The sequence below is a fragment of the Lynx rufus genome, unplaced genomic scaffold (genome assembly GCF_022079265.1).
Source record: "Lynx rufus isolate CCGP_SWC_20201006 ecotype Redwood Valley unplaced genomic scaffold, mLynRuf1.p SCAF_1, whole genome shotgun sequence".
NCBI classification, from domain to species: Eukaryota; Metazoa; Chordata; class Mammalia; order Carnivora; family Felidae; genus Lynx; species Lynx rufus.
The window spans coordinates 72703412-72729210 of record NW_025814823.1 but is presented as its reverse complement, the minus strand read 5'-3'; the positions used below and the strand labels follow the sequence as shown (position 1 = coordinate 72729210).

The 25799-nt window shown below is 38.9% G+C and overlaps 1 protein-coding gene across 2 annotated transcripts in view; it reads right to left on the bottom strand.

The window, feature by feature from the left end:
- The window catches only part of ITGBL1 (integrin subunit beta like 1), a 211372-nt gene that overhangs the window by 104965 nt on the left and 80608 nt on the right, over nt 1-25799 (bottom strand). The window contains exons 3-6 of one of the 2 annotated variants that reach the window (XM_047084690.1): nt 23177-23323; nt 15326-15448; nt 11453-11593; nt 8452-8592 (exon numbers count right to left, since the gene is read on the bottom strand). In XM_047084690.1, coding sequence (XP_046940646.1) covers nt 8452-8592; nt 11453-11593; nt 15326-15448; nt 23177-23323 — 552 coding nt within the window. The remainder of the gene's footprint in view (nt 1-8451; nt 8593-11452; nt 11594-15325; nt 15449-23176; nt 23324-25799) is intronic. The other variant, XM_047084745.1, reaches the window with a different exon arrangement.

Below are 25799 nucleotides of genomic sequence, written 5' to 3'. Positions count from 1 at the left end.
ATTCTTGGAGACAAGAGGTCTCATTTTGAGGACAGTCAGATCTGTCATGAGGATATTGAACAAAGAACAGAACACGCTGCCATTTGTGAGAGACGAGCTGACACTTTAACAATAACAGTGAACAACAGGGTTATGGTGAAAGGGGAAAAAAGCTTTACTCTTAAAAGTCTGAAGTAGCTGGGAATGTTAGAAAAAAACACCCAGTAGGCAAGGATGCCAGGCAATCCCTAACTACCCAGGAGAATGCCCTCACACACCTGGTGGGCAGGCCTGGTCCCCAGGCGTGGAACGAAGCAGGAGCCTGTGTGGAGGGAAAGCAGTGACCGAGGACAGACCCTTCTCAAGTTCTGTAGCTGGAATACAGCCTTCAGAGCAGCCACTGTTTTCTATCTCAGGTTTGTTCACATGTCAACATTTCAAACAAAATTGGTGGCGGAATAAAAAATTCATGAAGACGGTCAGAAGTTATGAATAAGAGGTTTTTAGAGTTAAGATCTGGTCCAATGAAGATCAAAAGAAGTCAGATGAACTATGAATGCAGTGACACAGTTTGAAAAAAAAAAAAAAAAAAAACAACGCGGCTGCTCTATACCTAGAAGACGAAATCTCTGAAACTCTTTCACCTTTATGCTCCAAATTCACTTTTGTTCTCTTATTGTTTTCCTCACTCAGTGTTTAATCCCTACACTTTCCTCCCTAATGTTATGCGATTTTTCTATCCCTTTGCTATCTCTGTGCTCTAATACAATCACTGGGGGTGGAGGTGGGTGGGGAAGCAGCCTACATGGTCCTATATCTCTATTTCCTGTGCATTTAGAGCAGCATCATGAACATTCTCAAGAATGAGTCCTATAAATTTATGCATCACCCCCAGGCATCACCAACTCCACGTAAAACTGAGAAGAACACATACAATGTGTCCTCACTTTTGCCACTTGTGTAATGAGCCCTACCTAACTTCCTGAGGCTTCCCCAGCCTCAGCCTTCACCCAGTCATCGAGTGTTATTGAGGGTTATTGACCCTCAGGAACCCCGCTGTAGTCTATTGCTTATGCACTGGAATGAATTAATGAGACAGTATCACTACTGTGATTGGTTGCAGACCGAAAGCTTTTGCCTTTAAATAGGAAAGTATCACAGTGGGAGAATATTATCCAGTTCAGGATGGCCATAGCTCCTCCCCAAATCACCCACTTATGAGTCTTCTCTACACTATGCCATCTGAAGTCAATATCAATTGAACAAGTTTGGGCTGAGGAAAGAAGGGTTATTAAAATATGAATCATATTTCATATTTAAATATTTTTCATATTTCAACCATCCATAATGAATGAAATTACTGAGAGTCAGAAAATGTACGGCAATGGTTCTAAATGGTGATAGCAGGGATATAGACCGTTTCTTAAAGGTTCCATTGTTTGGGGAAAGTAGAAACACCTAAATCAAATATCCCAGTGAGGATCACAGAGAAGCAAATGTGGAAGTAATAAAGCAAGGTTTAAATAATTCTAGTCTAATATGATGAAAAATAGTATTGACAGCAGTATTGTGAATCTAAATGTTTATTAGTGATTAAGTTAAAGCATCAACCTAACTTTTACTTTCACAGTAATGAAGATTATGTCCTACATCTTTCAACTATTCCAAATCATGTGCTGTCCAAATATATTTCAGAATATTATGGATCTCACTTTAAATGAAATTGTACCTTTTCTATAAAATCCTTTATGATATTTCATCAGTGGAATTAGGAAATCGCTTAAAAATGCATGGTATTGATATCAGATTCTGAAGCCGGTATTGAGCCTTTCAGAGGAGACAGGAAATCATAAAATGAAATAGTAACTTCTCTCCTGGAGTTACTAGTTTCTCAAGTGCAGTATAAAACTTATGCCAAAGATGGAGAGAATGAATTATTTTATAGGGATAAAATGAAAAAGATGAAAATGCTTGGTTTTGACATATAAAAAAGAGTTTAGAAATGATTATTTGTTTAGCATGAAAATCCTTTAGACTGCCATAATATACTACAACAAATCTTTTCTAAATAAATAGTGAAAGATGCATAAAAGAAAAAATTATATCTGTGTTTTTAATCTAAATATGTCACTAGTCCACCTCCTGGCCCTTATCTCCTTTTATCTTTCAAATGAAAAAATTAGAAGTGAATTTTACCAAACTGAAATTTCATACTTCTGTGTTAGTTTTTTAAATATATAGGTTGATTGATCAATCGATAGGTAGATAGATATGGCTTCCAGGAGTTAATTTCATGGCTTCTAAACAGTATTCCTCTAAACTCTGAAACTCTGTAAACAGAGGATCAACAAATACAGAATGTTGTTGTTTATCCTTGATACAAAACATGTGAAGAATTCACATTAGGGAATAGCTCTCAGAAGACCTATGACCTGCATTAAACACACACACACACACACACACACACACACACACACACAGCAATGGAAGAACAACACGGTGCCTAGCATTGGTAAATGGGATGGTAGCCCCGTCTGTACCACATGGTCAGGCAGTGGGCAGCATGGCTAGACGCTACGTGGCACCATGGCCACGTTGAGCGTGTAGGAGCTGGAAAGGCTCTCAGGCCATTACAGGAGAGGGTGTTGACACTGAAACTTGTTTTTTCTTTTGTAATCACTGTGCTCTTTTGAGTGAAGCCATTTCAGAAATATCAATCCACGGCAAATGTAGTTGCATCCATTCCAGACAAATGTTCTTTTGCTGTACAGGACATTTCTTTCTTTTATAATGATCAAGACTGCTCATGAACTGGAATCTGACTTTTTCAAGTAGCTTCTTACAAAGCAATATGAGGACCATCAATCGGAAAAGTTTGGGGGAATAAATTAGATCTAACTAGTACTTGCTACATTTGATATATTTGATTTTTCTTTCAAGATAATGCAAACTGAATATACTTAATCATTTCCTTCAGTTTCTTTCCATAATGCTTTGGTAATCCACAATGATAAATTTCCTCACATAATACAGTTCTTTCAAATGATTCCACTTTCCAAATTAATGGAACTCTAAGCCAGCACTTTTTCGGGTAGAGAAGACAAGTTGAAAGATCAAGTTTAAGGTCACACAGCAACATATTTTAACAATTATGGGATTTGGGGAAATAGACCAGAGTGTAAACAGCTATTGGGAATAAAAGTTATTTCAGAATCAGGAAGTAAATTCCGGGGGGCAGCAGCTTATATAACTAACAAAACAAACAGTTGGCACGCTTCAGGATGGCTGGTCATGCCCTGGTCATTTTAGTGACACTCAAATCCTGTTAACAGTAACATCTTTGAGTTGTTGTGGATGTGTGTGTACACGAGTGTGTGCATGAATTATATCTGTGTATGAAGGAATTGGTACACACACACACACACACGTACACACACACACACACACACACGTACACACACACACACACACACACTATGTGGATGATGAGCAACAAATAGAAATGAAAGAAGAGGGGCACCTGGGTGGCTCAGTGGGTTAAGCGTCCAACTTTGACTCAGGTCATGATCTTGCAGTTCAGGGGGTTTGAGCCCTGCATCAGGCTCTGTGCTGACAGCTCAGAGCCTGGAGCCTGCCTTGGATTCTGTCCCACCCTATAACCGTCAAGAATAAATACGCATTAAAAAAGAAAGACAGAAAGAAGAAATAAATAAAACTGATTTATTTGGAGCAGGGAGCAGGTTTTAAAATACTATCTTCTGTATCCATGATGTAGCAGATGTAGTAGGCACAAAATATTCACATTTCATTGTATTACTGAATAGATGAATGGACAGGTGGAAATGAATGAATACAATGAGAATGTCAATTAAAAGAGCAACCCACCAGGAGAATCCCTGGGACTTAAATAAGACGAACACTGTCAGGATGGTAACAATGGGAGCTAAAAATAAAGCTGCATTTCAGCTGAGCCTTATTACCTTCCAGCCTTACATAAATCACTAGAGAACATTGACATAGTTGGGTTACTTCTGTCTCCTAACACAGAGGCACCAACGTGGCACCCTTTCTGTGGTGCAACTCAGACGGGCAATTAGGAAAATTGTGGAGACTAATAATTCGCTAAACAGAATGTACAGAATTCAACAGATTTAATGAGAATGAAAAAATACTGGGGGTGGATACCTGCCTCACATCGTAATGACATGCAGAGAAGCTTAGTTTTATAAGAATTTGAGCATCCGGAGTAAAATTGAAGAATTTTGTTTGCATCACTTGGAGATTAAATTACACGAATACTTAGGCTCTGAATGTGTTTCCCGATGACACTTAATGGCCACGTGAACTCTGTCAAGTTAATCTTTCTGAACCTGTTTCCTCTCCTGTTAAAATGCAGATAACAATGTCTCCCCCTCTGAATTAGGGTGAAGGTAAAATGGAATAAGGTGTGTGAAACGGACTAAAAGTGTGGAGTCTCAAAGCAAATTTCTTCTTCCCTAAATTCCTTTTTTACAAAAACGTTTATTTATTTATTTTGAGAGAGAGGGAGAGTGAGCAAGAATGGGGGAGGGGCAGGGGGAGGTGTGGAGAGAGAGAATCCCAAGAAGACTCCACACTATCAGCGCTGAGCCAGACTCGGGGCTCCACCTCACCAACCGAGAGCAAGAGTCAGATGCTCAACCCACTGAGTCATCCAGGAGCCCCAAATTCCTCCTTTGTTTTTTAAAATTTTTTAAAGTTTTTTTTTTTTTTTTTATTTGAGAGAGAGAGAGACAGAGCGCTAGCAGGGGAAGGGCAGAGAGATGGAGACAGAATGTGAAGCAGGCTCCAGGCTCTGAGCTGTCAGCACAGAGCCCAACGCAGAGCTCGAAGTCAACCGACTTCAGACACCCAACCGACTGAGCCACCCAGGCACCCCATCCAAATTCCTCCTTTTAAATGTGGGAGGCTGGCTGTGGGCATTGGCCATGCTCAGTTCACTTCAACAAAAGAATGATAAAGTCACGATTACAGACTGATGTCTGAACCAGCCCCCCTTCCCACACCCAGGGGTCTACCCCCGCAGCATGGAGACCCCGTGTAAAGGGCTAAGCACTCCTCCTCAGCTCCTCCCATGACAAACCTGACCAACCACAGCCATCACTGCCCAACTGCTTCACTGTCCCTGAAATCTCCACGGATAGGGAGGACTGGAAAATGTGAGAAAGAGGAAAATCGGGCAGAATAAGGAGGGAAGGAAGAAACGAAGGGGAAAATTTCAGGTTCCAAGGAGGCCTCCTGATGACCTTCACCTGCCCAACCTACTGGGGTAACTGAGCCCAAATGACATGCAGTAGGGAATCGTGCTCTTATAAAAGGACTGAAGTGTCCACTGAAGTGTCATTGTCCATCTTCACCCTGTGAGCCCCCTCCCTCACAGTGAAACAGAACAGCACATGGGACCCTGAGCAGTCACTATAATGTAGCAATTCTGAATTTTTCAACCTTACTCCAAAAGCAAGATCATGGGTTGATCAAGGATGAACGTCCCCTATGCAAAAACAAAAACAAAAACATTCTATCAGAAAGTCCCAAACTTTATAACTTTCTATAGATAGCCTGATTATCTCCTTCATTTCCCCATTTAAAATTGTATGAATTCATGATTTATATCACAGACAATCTCAAGGCAGCATTCTTACATGGCACTTCCTGAACCCCAGTCTAGTTTTAATTACCCACTCCATGTGTATGACTCCAACCTCACATTTAGCCCTGACTCTTCAGGCTCACACACTCAACAGGCTGAAAAAAAAAAATATCAACTTTGGGTCACCATTGGTCCCTTATGCTCAATATATCTAGAAATGAACTTGACAACTTCCTGCTATGTTCCCCATTTCAGTAAATGGCAACAACACTTATCCAGACAACCAGACTAGGCACCTGTGACTGTAGCACTTTGCTGCCTAAAACCATCATTAGCTCCCCATTGCCTTTGGAATAGGGTCCAGTTCCACAGCAAGGTAAAAAGACCACCAGTTCTGTGTCTTGCCAGCTTTCCCTTCTGTCACTTGGGCATTCTGGGAGTAAATAAAATGATTCTAGTCCCCTGCACAGATCACACACCTCTACTCTCTTTGCCTAGGACATGTTTCTCTCATTTCTTTTTACCTGCAAGCCTACCTTTGAGGTAGGGTAGGGGTAGACATGTGCATGGGGATACAAAAATGTCAGCAACGCATGAGCCATATGTCACCACCTCTGCGAAGAGCCTCATCACCCTAAGTAAAGTGTCAAATAAGCCCACGCCCAACTTTCTCTACATATCTCACTTACTCAGTTTATTTGTTGCATCTCCAGCCCACTGGGATGTAAATTCCACGAGAGGGGGGATTTTATCTGTTGTGTTTGTTGCTATATCCCCAGCATTATGGCCAAATGAGTAACAAATGCATGACTAAGCAAATCTCCCATAGCACTGTGTATTAAAATTACATGTTTATGTGGCAGTTTTGTCATTATTGTTTTTTAAAAAAATTTAATGTTTATTTTTGAGAGAGACAGAGACAGAGCGTGAGTGGGGGAGAGACAGAGAGAGAGGGAGACACAGAATCCAAAGCAGGCTCCAGGCTCTGAGCTGTCGGCACAGAGCCTGACGTGGGTCTTGAACCCATGAACCATGAGATCATGACCTGAGCCAAAGTTGGACGCTTAACCGACTGAGCCACCCAGGCACCCCATGTCATTATTGTTTTTTTTTTGTTTCGTATTTTGCTAAACAGTAAATTTCTTGAAGGTAGAAGCTACGATTTTTTCTGTTTGCATTTTTGTACCATAATATCTCACATAGTGCCTCCAGCATAGTTGGCTCTCCATAAATGTTTGTCATATTAAATTCAAGTTTAAACGAAGACTTTTTTCAGTAAGGAAAGAACCTTTACATTTCTTCAGATTCACAGACCTCTTTAACATTTTGATTCTGTCTCTTAACTGTGAGGTCTTTCGCAAGTTATGGAACTTCCTCGAACCTCCATAACCCCAATAGTAAAATGAGAAGATATCCCCACCTCATCGACTTTTAAGAAAAATAAGTGCAACGACCTGGAAAGTGCTTAGCACAGTGTCTGGCATACAGACCTACCCAAGAGATGCCAGCTGTCTCATTTCCATCGTGCAGATGATGGGGATAATAAAGAACACTCGTATACAATGAATAACAGAAAAATCTGAAAAGGGCATTTGCCCCAAAGAATAGTGTTGACAAAATGTTCAGGAGACTCTCCTGAGCATCAGGGATCATCAGAACAGGGAAACCCTTCTGGGAGCACAGTGTTAGCAGCAGGCTCCCCTCAGCCAGGCCAGACAAGCCTCTGCGGCTGTGGAATCGTGATTAAATAGGGCAGCTCTTTCATTTCCCTTTTGCTGGCAAACTTCCAGGAGACAGTGGAGTTTCCTATCTACTTACACACCAATCAAGCAGTCAGGCTTAAAAAGATGTATGTATATATGTCTCTGTCTTCTGGATTGTCAAATATGACCGGACTGAAAATCCATAACTCCATTTTTGCTCAGTGACACTTTTTCAAACAAATCCAACCGCTTTCTTTTTTTCCTTTGCACCGTTAGAAGTTCTGGCAGAGTGTGTTTTGGCCTTTGCACTCAGGCTGCAAGCTCTGTAAAGTCAGAGGTCATGTTTGTCTCCTTCACTGCCAGAGCCAGGAGCCCAGATGCAGTCCAGACCCTGGTAAACGGTGTCTGCTCTATAAATGTTTATAGAATAAAATTCTGGAATCCAATTATTGATATTTAATCCTACACTAATCTGCAGAATAATTTTAATACATAAATTATACTAAGGAATTAATTCATTAAAATATCCTTGAGAGGGGCACCTCCAAGGTGGCTCCATCAGTGGAGCGTCCGACTTCGGCTCAGGTCATGATCTCATGGTTCATGGGTTCAAGCCCTGCATCGGGCTCTGTGCTGACAGCTCAGAGCCTGGAGCCTGCTTCAGATTTTGTATCTCCCTCTCTCTCTGCCCTCCCGCACTCACACTCTGTCTGTCTCTCTCTCAAAAATAAATAAACATTAAAAAATAAAATAAAATAAAATACCCATGAGAACCATATTATCTGAAGTTTTGTAATATATGACTGCAGCTGTTCTCACGGTCTCCATCCTGGACACTGTCACCGGGACTGCTGGTTTCGTAGGCCTAGAGATGAGCAACCCATATCGGTAGCAGATGGCTCTCCTTGGGGGGAGGAGTTAGACTAATTTTAGGAAAGTGAGCCCTTCATCCCTTGTCTTGGCCCAATGTGTAAATTCTCTGAAGACTTTCCAAGGCACCAATAGGAGCACTGTGAATATCAAACGCTTTCCATGCACAGATTCAGTTCTCTTACAGTTTTTGTGAGAATCAGAAAGAAGCTTGAAAATAGGGAAATGAATTTTTTTTAATTTAAAAAAGTGAGCGAGGAGAGCACATACCTGAACAGAAGTCATCAGAGTATCTGTCATAGACGGCCCTACAGTCCCTTTCGTCACACTCACAGGTGTCCCCGTGAATATCTCCCCAGTCTCCAGTTGGGTCAACATCGTGGCAAGAACATTCACCACACACACAAGTCCCTAGATGAGAAAACAATTGTATATGGTTTTAGCGAAGAAACACCATGAAAGAAAGCATCTTACATGTTGCTTTTTAAAATCTTTTGCTTACTGTGTATTTGGAAAATACATATATTGGATAAAAACATTCTACAAAGGAAAAACACCATATAATGTGGACAGCAGAGATTCTTTAATAGACAAAAGTTATTTTCTGTGTCTATTATTGTGTGGGTGGTGGGAAGTGCCCTTAGCACAGTAGTGGTTTCTTTCCAAAACAGCATCAAAACAATGAATACGAGTTAGAATCCTAGCCCTCAAGAAATCTGCAATCTATCTGACAAAAGAAAGCTACTGGATGACTGTAGGGTCATGTACCAAAATGTAAAAGGTGGTTGTGCCTGGATTTTTTAAAGTATCTGTATCTGGGGGCACCTGGGTGGCTCAGTCGGTGGAACGTCTGACTTCGGCTCAGGTCGCAATCTCACAGTTCATGAGCTTGAGCCCTGCATCGGGCTCTCTGCTGTCAGTGCAAAGCCTGTTTCAGACCCTTTGTCTCCCTCTCTCTGCTCCTCCCATGCTCAAATACTCTCTCTTTCTCTCAAAAATAAAATAAACATTTAAAAAAATAAAAATAAATAAATATCTGTATCTATATTTTAAAAAGCGAATACCCTTGGCTTTCATAATAGTATAACTGATGTGGGTGCAGGGGATAAGGATAGGTATATGCTAAGGTGAGTCCAACCTGACACTGAATAAACGATTTAGGCAATACAGGACACTTGTTCTATCCCTGATTAGATGTGTCTACAACAAAGGTTTTCTGGTCCTTGGAGATGGGCTAACAAGGAAAAGGAGGTAAGCCTGTGCAGGGATTGGTGTCTCTCTCCCGCCCCCCACCTTCCCCCCACCCTGGAAACAATAATGAGGAAGAGTGCCAGGGGAGACGCGGATGGTTCCTTCTGAGAAAAAAAAAAAGACATATTGCTGTGCCTCCTCCCGACTTGCCTTCAGGAACCCTCGAAATCTCACTGCTACCCAGCCTCATTTGAGCATGCTGCCCCCCAGTCTGCTCTGCCAGATCTCCAAATCAGACAGCTCCAAGTGCAGGAAAGGACAGGCAGAAGGTGAGACCTCAGGGGTTGGCGAGTAGTGTGTGTCTCTCTCAGAGCTCACATATCCCTGCTGCAGAACCAGCCCTGATCCACAGCCCAACCATTGCCATTTTTCTCCTCTTTCCTTTCAACATCTCACGGGAACACAGCCCAAGATTCCTATACTGACATCATGACAGTGATGACTGGACCTACTGAATAAGAAGGACGCAGACAGAAACACGTCCTTATGTAGAAAAGGAAAACATAACATGAATTAGTGGGATATATAGTCAGACCTATTCTGCATACATTAAAAAGAGGACTTTTCTTTATAATTTTTCTTCCAACTTCAGGCCTTTTGCTTTCCTTTCCCTATGTATAGAAATTTGGCCCATTTCACTCTTCTGCATTAATTTCTTACGCCATTTTTTGAAAAGAGAAAATTGGTTGTATGTTAAGGTTTCCCACATAAGCATTACCTGATAAAAAGCACCATTCATTTACAGAAATTAAAAAATATAATTTTCCAACTTTCCAGACTTTTATAATATTAAAAGAAGGAAATATGGGGGCGCCTGGGTGGCTCAGTCGGTTGAGCATCCGGTTTCGGCTCAGGTCATGATCTTATAGTTTGTGAGTTCGAGCCCCGTGTCGGGCTCTGTGCTGACAGCTCAGAGCCTGGAGCCTGCTTCCAATTCTGTGTCTCCCTCTCTCTGCTCCTCCCCTGCTCATGCTCTCTCTCTCTCTCTCTCCTTCAAAAATAAATAAAAACACTAAAAAAAAATTAAAAAAAAAAGAAGAAGGAAATATGGTCACTTATATATACCTTCAGGCAGGCAACAAATGGTCCAGCATAGTTCTCTTTTATCTGCCAGTACAGCTAATAAGGGGGAAATGACAAGTAATTTCAAGGATTTCTAAAAAAAAAAATGTTTATTTATTTATTTTTGAAAGAGAGAGCAGAGGAGGGGCAGAGAGAGACAGAGAGAGAAAGACTCCCAAGAAGGCTTCATGCTGTCAGTGCAGAGCCCGATGTGGGGCTCAAACCCATGAACTGTGAGCTCATGACCTGAGCCAAAATCAAGAGTCAGATGCTTAACTAACTGAGTCACCCAGACCCCATGTGTTTTCAAGGAGTTTTAAAAAGCATTTAAATAAAACTAATTTGATTTGATATCAACAGTTAGTTAACTCACTTTAAGGGACATTTTAGCAATACCAACATATTCTTAAAATTCATATCGAAAGTCAATCTAAATTTTATCTGGTTGTCTGACACATAGTTTCTATACCTGTTCTATATCATTTTTATTATTGCAGATAAAAGTGACTCCAGATCAATTCAGTGTTACAACCAAGCCTTCGATTTACTCATAATTAAGACAAAAGGGTTTCTTGAATGTTCTCTAGATAATTAGATGCTCATGCTGTAGATGGTTCTGTTAGTCAAGAGACATTTAACAGAAGTATCTACAAGAATTGCCTTTTAGCTGTACTATGCTATTTCTGGATGGCTGCCAAAGAAATTACAGTCCCTATGTTAACTATTTGTTCAGTGAAGCTTAAATAACTACAGCAACTTTCTTATCTTTCTGCTTTGTTACTCAATAAAAAATAAGAAAGAGAAGACTGTTGGCATTGTAAATGTTGACTTACATCGAAGTCAAACACTGTAAAAGACGACCTCCCCCCACACCCAAGGAAATACAAGGAAAAGGAGGGTTAATGATGAAGAGCTTTGTTTTCCTCCCAATTCATAGTAACGTGGATGAATGACCCACCTCTGTTACTGCAGATTTGGCCATCTGGAGATGTGCATCTTCGCTTGCTCTCCCAGGGGGTGATATCACACTGGAATTCACATTTATCGCCATGCCAACCAGCCTCGCAGTAACAGTTTCCACAGTAACACTTTCCATGGCCTTTACCCAAAATGAATTTTATAGAGTGAGGGGGGGGGAGCAACTTTTAAAAGCAAAATTAACTTTCTACCTCTTTGTGATCATTTTTGCCTTTTGAAATAATATACCAGCTCTACAATCCTTGCTTAAAACAATCAAGTTATGGATCTGTCCCCCGCACACCATGGTTGCGCATGTACCTCCATAATCGTACACAAAAAGCAAGAGCAAGTGTCTTGTAACTTGTCCTAGCCAGGTAGCTGGTGAAAATGAAAGAAATTTGAAGAAATGACATGAAAGAACGAGACAGGCTGGTCTACTACCCTCCAATCTCAAATGCACGCATCAGAGTCAAATGTATGTAAGCATTCATGCTAAGGGCATTTCTTGAATTAGTCATCCAAGGATTTCATTTGAAATCAACCATTGAGAAACCAGTGGTACATATTTACTTGGAAGCACATCATTAATGACTGAACGCTTCCTAAACCAGAGGAGATATTTCACCTTTTCGTTCAACTGTGTCCCACAAGCTGTTGTGTTCCACCACGTAGAAAAGAGGTTTTCAGTTAAACCAGTGTTTATTACTCCTTTAGGCCAATAAAATAGCATGGACCCCTGGCCTCACAATCAAAGCCCCTCCTATTCGTCAAGGGGACAGGATGACCCATCATTTTGTGTTCTGATGCCACCACATCCCTTCAACTCCTCGTTTTAAATTTTACCCGGCTTGTTTGTACTTACATCCAAGCAACCCCTATTGAACTGTCACATCATCACTTTCTGCATCCATATCTAGCAATCCTACAAGTTCCCAAAAGATGGTAATTCTATTTACCTCAAGTTACTTCTTAGATCCTCCCTTTTTGTGGTTATGTAAATTCCTAGGAGTATAGTTATGTATTCACCCAACCATGAATGTGTGTTTGTTCTTGTAAATATGATGAAAACGAGGGTCACGCTGGATTTTGCTTAGTCTATTTTTTCCATTTCATAGAATTATGTTTTATCAGAGTCTGTAGCTAAAGTCATTGTTCTTCCCTCTCTCTTCTCCTGCAGCCATAATTTCACAGGGCTCATGGGAAACTGAACGTGAGGCTATTTTTTCTTCCTAAACACTATGGCATTTCTGGCTCATGGCAAAAGTGTCAGTAGGGCCTGCAGAACTCACATAAGAAAGGGGAATGTACAATAGAATATTCTTGTCTCTTAACCTATTCTTGTCGATGAAAAAAAGCAGACACACATCAGAGAGACAAAGGGAGAGAGTGAGAGAAAGAGTGCTACAGTGAGATATAAGAAAGACACGGGGAACCAAGCACACGATGCCATGTTTTCTACCTAAGTGAGCTGTAATTTGGATGTCCATGGAAAACCTCTTATTAACTGAATAGTCAATGATCATTTGTACAACAAATTTTAATTTGTTCACTTAAGCAAATGTAAAGGATATTAAATTATTTCATCAGTGATAAAATATAAAAGCTATACCTTTTATTTATGAACTCAACAGTATCTATCTCTCAGGTACCCACACAAAATATCACATCCCAGTACTATGTCCTCAGGAACTTGAGGATTACACTGGAAAATAGCAAGACAACTGTGTGCTAAAAGCTTTTCTAGAAGTTGGTTTTTTCAAGACTTGATTAACTTTTAAACTAGAATTTATTTCCTCTGTAATTTCAGGAAATTTATATAAGGTGCCACATATGTAAGGATTACCATGACATTAACAAATAATCCCAAATCTATGTTCTTTACATCCAAATTATTTGTATATTTATAAAATTCATAATTGAATCAGGGTCTTACTAAAAAATCATTGAGATATAGGTGAATAAGGAAAGAAGAATCATGTGAAATTACACTTGGATGTAGATCAGAAAAATTAAGCAGATATCCTCACAACCCAAATGAAAATACTGTTAACAGGACACATTTGGATAATGGAGATAAAATACAAGCTTGGGGCAATACACATTCCTGACAATAAATATCATTCTTTGCTTTCTGTAAACTGATGGAGCAAGAAAATCTCCTTTTAAATTGTTTTACCGATGGGCTGTAGAATCACCTCTTAACAGATTGGTTTCATGCGAATGAATGACATGTGGAAAGATCTACAATCCCAGTCAAAGTCACTCCCAGAGGATATTTACCAAAGTGCTGGTGTCTATGGTCTGAAACTTTGCGCCATGAAATTGCTTAAGCCTCAAACAAATGGAAATAGTAAATGGCAAGGTTGGGAGTTAAACATTTCCTGTTGCGTGACTTCATGTTAAATGTTTATATTTACACATGCAAATAGACTTTGCTCTGGTGATGTGTATCAGAACACAATGGCCCCAAGCATGTTCCCTTCCTCTTTGTTTTTGGTCCATAATAATTGGAAATGAAATATCAGGAGGAGGATAAATGCATAATATTTGTGGGTGGATTTACCTAATTGTTCTAATTATTTTGGATTGAGTCCATTAGCAGAATTGTCTGAGCAGCATCTAGCTTAGGTCACTGCCTTGAAAAATGTAAATTTTTGTGTTTGTCTGTTTTATTTTGGTGGGTTGTACAGCAAGGAAGCCAGAGAGAGCCAAACAGACCTAAAATAAGAGTATCTGAATGATCACAAGAATTGAAGCTGCATTTTTTTTTTTTTTTTACACACAGAGGGACCGCTTGTCCTAAGTCAGTGACACTTTCCCTATGGCTCTCTCGTTCCCCCTGCCCCACTGGCCCCTGATCCTTCCACAGAAAATGCTCTTCTGAAATCATTCATTCTGTAGGCAGAATAGGATTCCATGGATTGGAATCTTGCCAGAGATAAATGAAATAAGTAATTGCTTATTAATGAAGAGATGAGGCCAGGGGTAACCAGGCTAAAACTTTTAACAAACAGCAGAGATGAGTTTATGTAAACTGAAGGGATGCTCATTGCTCTCTCCTCTCCTCTCCTGTGCTACCCATAGTTGCAAATGTAAACTCTGGGAACAGGCTGGCAGACAGGTAAGCAGAAGACACTTTGGGTGATAAGGAGGGGCTCTTCTCATGGAGCTCCAAACTCCAGGGCTCTGATGCAATTCTCCATGGGGAGGGGTCAAGAGCACAGTCTTCGGTATCAGACACATAAGAGTCTATACAATTGCTGGAATGACCCTGGGTACATTACCTAGTGAATGGGAAGAACTTATTACAGTGCTGGGCACTAGCAAGCGTGGCACATATAATAACTGGTACAACAGAAAACTGGATTGAGTGCTGTTCGTAGAAATGCCATAGGAACATAGAAAAGATCATGAAAAATGTTATCTAGGTATGTGGTGGGGAGGGAGAGATTCTAGGCTACTAATTCTATTGGCCTCCAATGTCTCCAATAGGACATGAGACTACTCAAAGGCTGATGATTTAGAAAGGGAAATGGAATGAAGTTAAAACATGCAATTGAGAGACTGGGAGAGCAGAGACAGAATAAAAGTGGCCGTGGTAAGCAGAGAAGATAAAGTACCAGTAGGACCACTTCAGGACCACACAGTTGCCTATTGTCATAATGATCTGGCTCTCCCCTGGAAGCAGTCTGATTTTGCATTTATGAAGTACTAGTCTACCCTAAATGCCTCATATGAAGTGTTTTCCAAATAAACATAAATTCAGATTAAATGAGTAAACTTAGTGCAGAACCTTTATAGAGAGATAAAAGTATAAGAAAACAGATCAAAAATCAAGTTACTTTTACTAATTTCTGCATAGTGTACCTACCTCCACATATTTCTTCCGTTTCATCATCTATGCATTCTCTATCATCACACTCACAAAATTTACCATAAACAAGGCCATTTCCATCTGGATTATCACACTTACACCTGCCACAGTGACATGTACCTAAACCATGAAAACAAAACAAAAATTATTTGTTAGGTGCATATAAATGATAATGAATTTTTTTTAAGTAGGCTTCACGCCCAGTGCCGAGCCCAACACGGGGCTTGAACTCATGATCCTGGGATCAAGACCTGAGCTGAGATCAGGAGTCGTATGTTCAACACACTGAGCCACCCAGGCACCCTGATAACCAATGGTTTTTTTTTAATCTATCTCTTTCAAAGACAGAGACAATTCAAATCAATTTAATTTTCAATTGTGTATTACTGTGGGTAAGATGAGATAGATAACAAAGTTCTTTCTTGGTGATTATAGTACAGCAATTATATTTTATGACACATAACTATTATGATTGACCTCTAATAGTTTCATTAATGTATGATGTATTTATTCATTAATGTAAATATGACCTTCCCAAGTGCAGAGCTACTTTATACGTGGCCATCCAATCAATGCATGAATGACTATCTTCTGATTACACCTGGGTCTGAAGTGAACTAAAGCAGAAAATTCTAAGCATTGTAAGGGAAGTAGCATCGCTTATCTTCCTCACCAGTATTTATTCAATGCTTTGCACAATATTTGAGCATAACATTTATTAATAAATATTTGTGGAATTCATTAACAAATGCATAAATTAAAAACTTAGAATCTCCTAGTAATTTCACTTGCACAGTGTTAAAACTGATACATACATCCTTATGACAATAGGACCAGGGCAAGTTTTCGTAGGTATAGAGTTCTGGAACCTCACCAAAACCTCAGGGCACCTCAGGATGACACAGAGGCTCTGGAATCATCTGGTCTACCACTTATCATATATATACATATATATATATATATACATATATATATATGCCATATATATATGTGTGTGTGTGTGTGTGTGTGTGTGTGTGTGTGTGGTGTGTACGTGGATTTGACTACAACCCTCGAGAGTGATTTCACTGACAGTAAAACAGCATTAAAATGATATTGAAAAATAGAATTTCCATTTAAGGAACTTCCTTTTTAATACTTATTTTTCCATCTGTAATTTATAATCATAGCCATCAACATACATGCATTGAGACCTGACCACTCACCAGATAGCCTCCTAGACTTTGGAAATGCAATGGGAGACCAAGTCAGCCATAATCCTCCTCTCAGAGTTTTATATGAGTAAACCAATATGATAAAATAAATGGAAAAGTACAAAATGTTGCAGAAGAGCTTAGCAGGGGATTTGACTGTGACATGGTGGTCAGACAGAGTCCCTGGGGAAGTAGCTCCTAAATAAGGAACGGAGAGCAAAGTAAAAATAATAGGCAAGAGAAGTGAGATGGTGGAGAGGCCCACTTCCCACAAGAGACTATAGCAAAGGCTCTGTGATAAAAGAGGAAATAAGAAGAAAAAGTCAAAGATGGCTGGAACATAGAAAATGACGTGGAAAGAGGCATAAAATGAATAAGGTGACTAAAGGTGCCATTTATGGAAGTCTTATTATAAGGTCATGTTAAAGATTTCCAACCTTAATCCAGGAAGAATGAGAAGCCACAGAAATATTCTCTACCAGGGGGTCATGTGATCAGGCATGGATTTTTACCAGATTACTCTAGTTAATACATGAGGAATGAACTGAAATGAGGCACAGTGGACATGAGGACATGTTATTACATTTGTCTGCAGGAAAGAAGACAGAGGCAGAAGAGGGTGACAGCAGTGAGTTAGAAAGAGGCAAATACTCTTGGGGGTATCTTCAGGGGAAAGAACAGATGACTCAGTGTATGTGGTGAAGAATCAGGAAGAACCAAAGATGATACTGATATTTGAACTGAGCTACTGGGTATTCGCAAGTCTGTATGTGGTGTGACCCAAAACACATGGATAAGGGGGATTTGTATCCAAATCCAGGTTTTAATAATCAATAGCTATACATTTCTGAGGCTGTTATGTTCATCTCTAACTCTCAAATTCCTTATCTGCAAATAACATCTGCTCCATAGAGCAGTTATGAGAACCCAGTGGTAAGTGTATCACCCAGCCATCTTTCTGAAAACAATATTGTGTCCAGTTATGCCATAGGCTTCCAGAAAACTTTGAGATCTTCATCTTCTTCCATGAAGATACTGAGTATAAGAGTCATGTTCCCAAACATTTCCTCCAGACTCACTTTATATTGATAGGCCCCACAACGTCCTGTCTCCATATGCTCTGCGTGATTCTGTCACCTGGGTCACTTGCAATTAGATATTATATTTAAGAGATTTTTCTCTCACAGCCACATAGAAACAGTGATTTTGCAGAATTTGAGCTAATTATTTTTCTTCCCTGAGAATACTCATATGAATTTTACATTTATTAAATTTCACTTTCTTTGTTTTTTTTCCCTGAAAACTAATTTATAAAAGTTCATTTCAAATCAAATTCTGTAATGCATGATATTGTCTCATCGCATTTTCTCTCTAATTATCACCCTTTTCATTTTCACGTTTATTCATCCTATCTTTCAACCATCCACATATCCATTCATTAAATTTTCTTGCTGCCGATTATATTGTTAGCAAAGTACCAGGTGCTATAGGAGATATTAAGATGCATAAAGTTGAAACTAAGTAAATCATAGAGCAGGAAGATAGAGTTAGAAGACCAATAATTTTTACACATACATATGGGACCAGATGACACAAGGGCCTTTGCAACAGATTTGTGACAGATGCTATATAGAAAGTATAAACCTCAGTCTGGCTCTGCAAAGGAGGAAAGGCACAGTAAAGGAGCAAGTTCTTGAGTTGACACTTGATGTACGGATAGAATTTCAACACGTGGAGATGGAGAAAAGGCTTGTGATATTGAGGAAGGAGGCTCAGCTAAGGAAAAAGGATGTGGAATTTAAGAACAGGGCAGAGTCTGGCTTGAGTTTGGAGAAGAGGGTCAGTTTAAGGCAGAGAGTAGAGGATCAAGAATATTGGCTAAGGATTTTAGAATTTCTCTGTCGGAATACCAGGAGCCTCTCATGGTTTGGGAGGAAGGTGTGACCTTGTCAGGACAGCGTACACAGTAAGCTGTTTTCAGGAAAGACAGGAAGGAACAGCCTCTACCTCTGAATTCTATATCTCACTGACACCCCAACAGGCAGGCTCCCTCCCATCCACACATCTGAACCATTCCTGGCTAATGTGGGACGTTTACAACAGCTCAGAGACTTCCTCTCTCACCCACCAAGTAGAATTCACAACTGAGGCTCCAAGATATGGCATATGGAACCCAGGCAAAAGTGACAGACTCCTGTGTTCATGTTATGTCATACTGCTTCTTTTTCTTGGTTGCCAGTGAGCTTGGGCTCTGGGATTGGTCTTCTGATTTATGCTAGATTATTTTTGCTCTGACTTTTCATTCTGACTAATACAGCTGAACTCTCTCTAGGAGGACTTCCCTCTCTTGACCACCATCCATACTCCTGTGTGATGGTGCTGGAGCCCCACTTTGCAGACTGTGCCTTGCCTTCTGCACCCCTTATAGAGTCAGCTTCTGGAATGCCGTTAGACCAAGTTCCATCTCATCCTGCCCTGCGGTCTTCCAGCCAGTCAGGTGCCTCCTCTTCCCCTTCTGCTTCAAGCTGCTTCCAGAAACCACATCATAATATAAGGGAAAATATTAGTAGAGAAAACTCAGAGCCTAATGCAGTTGTAGGGGAGTGGTCCAGAACTAGGCTAGTAGAAATAGACATTAAAAAAAGAAGCCATGTACGACACAGCCTGCTAAAGTCAACTTGAAAGGCTTCTATACTGAATAGACAGTAAGAGAGAAAAGATTAAATGTAACACTGAATATGAATAACCTTTTGGTGTAGAATCTCACATCCAGTTGTTTATCCTGAAGGTATGCCTCTAAAAATATGAAAACACACACATACCAATTTATTCTCTGCATTAATATTTGTAATTTCAATATATTGGAAAGTGTCTAAATGCCCAACCATAGGAGATTGAGTGAATAAATTATGTCACCTGTATAGAGCTGAGTCCTATACATCCAAAAAAAGAATGAGGAAGATTTCTGTGTACTGATGTGGAGTGAATTCTAGGAGATGCTGAGTGGCAAAGCCAGAGTGCAAAAGAACATATATGGCATGTTATTTTTTTGTGTAGGGAATGAATGAAAAACTAAAAATATAATAACAAATACATCTATTTATCTTTAGAAAAAATAAACACATACACCATAAAGCAGAACGCAGTAAAGCTGATTACCTATCAGGTACGAAAAGAAGCAGGAGGGAAGGATTAGCAAGAGAGTGATGATTAATTAAGAAGGCTTTTTTAATATAGTTTTGACTTTTGGAAGCATGTTCATGTTCTACATATTGCAAAACAAAATCAGTGAGGACGAAAGGGAGGGGAAAAACTCTAAAACTGAAAGCCATCTGAAGTAAACAAGCTCAATGTATTTCAAACGAGTACAATCACTACATTAAAGGGAGAGAAAAAGAAAGAAATCCAAGTAACTTATGAACACAGCAATTAACTAAGTATCCCAATCTGGAGCATGACTGGCGTGGGGTGGAGGTGGGAGAGGAGATCAAATGCCAACAAATCCTAAAATTTTTTGGTAGATTTGCTTTGTACAGTGGTATGCATGAAGCAATTTTAAAAACAATTTTAGGTGTAGCATAAGACTGAACAAATGACCAAATATAGCCATGGTGTTGGAAGCCAGAGTCCTCTCACCATGAAAAATGAGACATGCAAATATGGAAGGGGAAAAAATAGGAAGTAACCCTGTTGGGGGGTGGACTGAAGTTGGATGTATTGGTGTGAATTCATGATTTCTAAAATATGTGGGGCGCCTGGGTGGCGCAGTCGGTTAAGCGTCCGACTTCAGCCAGGTCACGATCTCGCGGTCCGGGAGTTCGAGCCCCGCATCAGGCTCTGGGCTGATGGCTCAGAGCCTGGAGCCTGTTTCCGTTTCTGTGTCTCCCTCTCTCTCTGCCCCTCCCCCATTCATGCTCTGTCTCTCTCTGTCCCAAAAATAAAAAAAATAAACATTGAAAAAAAAAATTAAAAAAAAAAATATGTATGTGTATGTATATGCATATACATGTGCATGTACATATGAATGTGTATATATATATATATATATATATATATATATATATATATATTCATGCATGTTTACTAGCCTGTTTGCAGAAAGGGCCAACAAGCAAATTTACCCCAGTAGAAATAAACATCCCTAGTGCTCACAATTTTTATTCTAATACCATTCTTAACCTAAAGAAACCAAGGTTCTTTAGAGAAATGGTTGATTCCAAAGCTGTGGCAAGCCAGATACAATATGATTCTGGAATATCTTGTTATGTCAGAAAGGAAAGATTTGCTGAAACAAAATAAAACACAACAACGGAGGCACATCACAAAGACTGAGAAGTTATCTTGAAGGGGTTCCAATTGCCTAATCTGAGACAATCTGAGCACCAGAATAATTGAGTGCAATAATGAATAATAAACCATTGAAATACTGGGAATTATGATACTGGAGTGATAATAAATCACTAAGTAAATGAAATACCAAATAACTGGTTGATGAGAGAAGACTCTTAATTGTGGTAGAATGTTGAGTACCAACTGGTAGATATGGAAGGAATGTTGGAGTTTGGCAATAATCATATTTCACCAGTGTAAATACTGGGTTAGGTGAAAGTCATCAATGGATGGTAAATCAGGGGTAATTTTGACAAGGATGTGATATCTTATAATTTCTAAGTGTTTGCCCACAGACTGCTCATTTGTTACAAAGGCAAAATCAGTAATTACAGAGCTGAGACATCAGACAACACCTTGACCGGGTGATCAAAATTAACCTCACCACTGAGAGCAGATGGGTAACATAGATTTCCATATGACACATCCTGAGAACACAAAATAATCTATCTTTCAATTCAGCTAAGAATGTATGACATGAATCTAATCATGAGGACACATCAGACAAAGCCAAAATGAGTAACATTCTATTTAAAAAAAAAAAGGATGGAGAAAATTTTCTTCAAAATTTTCAATGCTATAATACCATCGTCTGTGGAAATGGTCCAGATTAAAGGAGGCTAACAAGATATAACAGCTAAAGATAACTCTGCCATAGACTGGATCCTACAGAGGCAGGGAAATGCTGTAAAGGACATTGTTGGGCCAATAAACAAAACTGGAATATGGACGGTAGATTACATAAAAGAATTGCATCACTTTTACAAAAAAAAAAAAAAAGAGACTCAGATATCTTAAAACTGCATTCTATATCTTACCAAATATGTCTGATCATCTACTGAAACAATTCTGTAAATTTTCTCCTTTAAGGTATGCTAATGTAGCAAATCACGTGTTTTTTCCCATAATGTTGAAACACTGGATTCCTAGTCTAACCCCTATTCAGTTATAATGTATTATTACAAAGAAAAAAACCTAGATTTTATTTGAAAAATAAACAATAAAAAAATAAATAAATCCAAAAATAAAGGACAAACAAACAAAACAGAATTCAAGTCTTACTACTGAAAGAAGTTTGGAAAGCTGGACGTTTTCAAAATGAAGAGGTTCTGTGGTAAGTGTGTGTGCGTGTTGGGAGGGGTCGATGTTAGGAACTGGAGGTAGAAAAATCCTCCTGAGAAGACAGAAAAGACTGATGTGCTGGAGAGAAGGAGAATATCAGTGAACACAAAAAGTGACCTGACTGTTAAGGACATTTATCATGGTCCTTGACCGATCCACTCACACCTTGCTTTGGGTATGGCCTTTATTTCTACTAGCAAAACCCTCTTACTGCATTTAATCTACACAGAGCAATTCACTGCAATCTAAGACTGTAGAAAGATTCTAGCTCTGAATATAGAAGGACTCTACCAACAAGGGGAGGAGCTTCAGGAGGGAAGATTCTCTAGTCAAATACTTGTCTTTAGCACACAAAACAATGACTCATGCCCATTGATCTCCATAAGAATTACCTGGAGAGCTTTAAAAACCCACCTCAGGCCAGACCATACCCACCAAAACAACTGAAATAAAGCCTCTAGCATTGTAAGGGAGCATTCTCAAGTTCAGCCAGCTTTGAGAAAAGCTGACTTTTGAGGCTCCATGCGCCCAAGTATGAAAAGAGTATTAAATTATAGTAATACCATCCTAGTATTCTTGAAACCAAAACCAGTTGTTTTGTTTTATATGGTTTTGGTAATTAATTTTAACAGCTTCACTATTACTTTCTAAAAAATGTTTTTAAATGACTTCTGTGAGATGCAAAAATATTTTAGCCAAATGTAAAATCATGACGTCACTCTATTCTTCTATGTGCATCTAAAGCTTCTATCAAATTAAAAAGATTTGCTTCTATTTGATACTAAGGTATAAATTCAAAGCACCCTTGACCTGTAATAGAAAATAATTAAATCAGTTTATATAAATCCTTTTAAAAAGATTTAATCCAGCATTCAAAATCATAGCTCACAATTTACATAAAATGTTGTTGGGGTGTTGTTTCCTGTGAATATCCTGCTTGAAGAAGGCATTTGGAACAGCTGGAGAGCATCAAACTTGCCAGTCTCAGCAAGATGACATTTTTTCCCTATTGATTTATCTGAATTTCATTTCAAAAATATATACTCAAAAGCATTCTCTCTCAGAGGTTCCACATTTCTTGACGCCTACATATTTCCATTAAAACCCAAATTTGATTATTTAAGGACTTTCATAGATTTCTTACCTGCATTGGAGCAGATGACATCTTGAGAATTCTTGCACATTTGGTTACTCTTTTTCTTTGTCAGGTCACAGTGAGCTGGGTATTGGCAGGCATCCCCAAACCATCCTTCGTCACATTTGCACTTGCCACAGTCACACTTACCATGGCCTGAGGATTTAACAACATCCAGTCAGACTCAAATTGTTTTTCAGAGAAACCCATTATTGTAACTGAAAGTCTTAAGGGTGAGGTTGGTTCAGGACTGAGTTACAATGAATTAAAAAACATGTACATTATGGAGGCTGAGGGGTAATGCTAATGCATACAGTATAATGGAATATGTGGATTTTATTTCAATAACCAAAGTTGATAAATCACTCTTAAACCATTAATTAATTTGTAGAGACACTAGATCATAAACTAGAAGTTTAATTATACACTTCTAGTGTATAATTTCTGTCAGAAAATTTAACACTAAAAAACAAAGATACATCTAGTACCTCCACATTTAAGACAAAAAAAGCCCAATAAAAATTATTTCCATTTAACTGCATTTTATAACACTTAAAGCCACCACTCTGAGTAACAAGTCTTACATGAAACTCCACTAAACTAAACACTGGCCTTTGATTTATTGGCATTTAGCATGTAATAAAGTTTAATGGACATATTAAATACCACCTTGGGATAAGACTGACATGGAAAAGAAGCACATACTTTGTTTCTTAATAAGAAAATATGGTTCAAGAATCAAAAGGGTTAAGAGCCATAGTCATCTACCACCACAGAAGTTTCTCAACTTTTCATGTTCTTGAGTCAACATTGTGCTATTTTTATTCTTATGATAATTAACTTTATTAAGTCTTGGTTAATGAATCCTACCAATGTTTATATTGACTACACACTAGTCAGATCCAAGTGTAATACATGTACAATACGTGGCTCTTGTCCTCAAGTAACTTAAAAAGGAACTTAAAAAAAAAAAAAAGATGGGGTTATCTTCAGCCAGAAATATTCGTCAGACCTTGTGTTAAGTTGAGCAATATAGTCTCCTATAGAAATAACAGGAGAGAGATTCTGTGAACTTCCTTGACCTTTAAATGAGCCTTGAAAGGTGAGCAGAGTTTGAATGGGCTGCAGGGAGAATATTCTTACATTACTCAAAATAATAATGCTATGTCCCAATGCCTGAAATTCATAGACCAGAGTGGAATGGAATCATTGATCTAGTGCCAGCAGTCATTCAGTGTGGCAGCCAAAATCCACATGATGAGGTCCAGATGGCCAGTCAGAATGAATGACTCGGAGGTGTCCCATTTGGGCATGTTCAGCAGAGCCTGACTCTATGATTGGTTGTGACTTTAAAACTCCTCTGAATGTTGCCCAGTCCATGTAAACGTTTCTATTCCTGTTGCATTTTTCAAATTAATTATTCTATTTTGCAAACAAAACCTTGCATGCACCCTAATTGTAATTCATTTTATCCAGTGCACATTACTGTCAAATTGATTGTATCATTTTGCATTCCTGTCTGGCCCTACACGATATTGTCAATCTCGGCCAACTTGGTATCATTTACAAGCATAAGTGATCTCTCCTGCCAACCATCCAGTCTATTTATAAAAGTATTAAGCCAAATTCTTGAAGTGGCTAAGTCTCTTTTTGCAAAGAAGTATCTCGGTAACTGTAATTACTCTTTTATAATATTAGTGTATTAGGTTGAACCACATGAGATCACCACTATTATTAGTTTAATACCAGCTATTTCTTATGGTTCATCTCAATAAAACGGCTTTATCTAAACAGCAAAGAAAATGGAAATGATTTAGAAGATAATGAAATGCAGTAGCAATGATTTGCTGAATCTGGAATAAAAGAATACTCAATGTTTCTTTGGGATGGGACATTTCGGATCCTAACCAACGGTATATATAACAGAGATGGGTGGTGGTGGGTAGGCCAAAGGTTACAGATTTTTTAAAGGTGGGAGATTGTAAAAATATAGGGAAACTAAGGAAAATGTACAGATGATAGGAAAGGACCCTCCATCTCAAACTGACCCAAAGAAGCATTAGGGGGAGCAATATTCTAGGGTGCTTACACCCCAAAGTTAGCTCATGGAGGCCCAGGTTCAGAAATTTCTTCCATAAAAGATTCTGTGATAAAATAAACATGGGAAAGAGTCCCACTATATATTTAGTGTGTCATGATATAAATCAGCACACTGAAGCTTCTTAATGTCCTGTCATAAAAAAGCTATTTAACTTTCACTCAGAATACGTAATATTTTTTTACTAAGATGCCCCTTTTTCTCATAAAGCACATAAATTTCCTAGACCACACTTAGAGCAACACACTATTAGATAATGTGCTTTCAACTTTTCATTTAGCATCTGATCAGAGGTTAAGAAGATAGTCAATGTAGGACAGGGTCATATGCCTTTATATTGTTTCTAAACTTTATACCCAGTAAAGGTGTCCTTGATTCACTTTTTCCCTTTTAGGAAAGTGAGTAGAAATCAATTTTTTTCACTGTTGAGAATTATCAAGTAATACCCTGCATGACCTAATTTGGAGGTAAATATATAATTTCTTTAAGACAGAAAATAATCTTCAGACAATTTTTACTCTTTCTCTCTGGTTA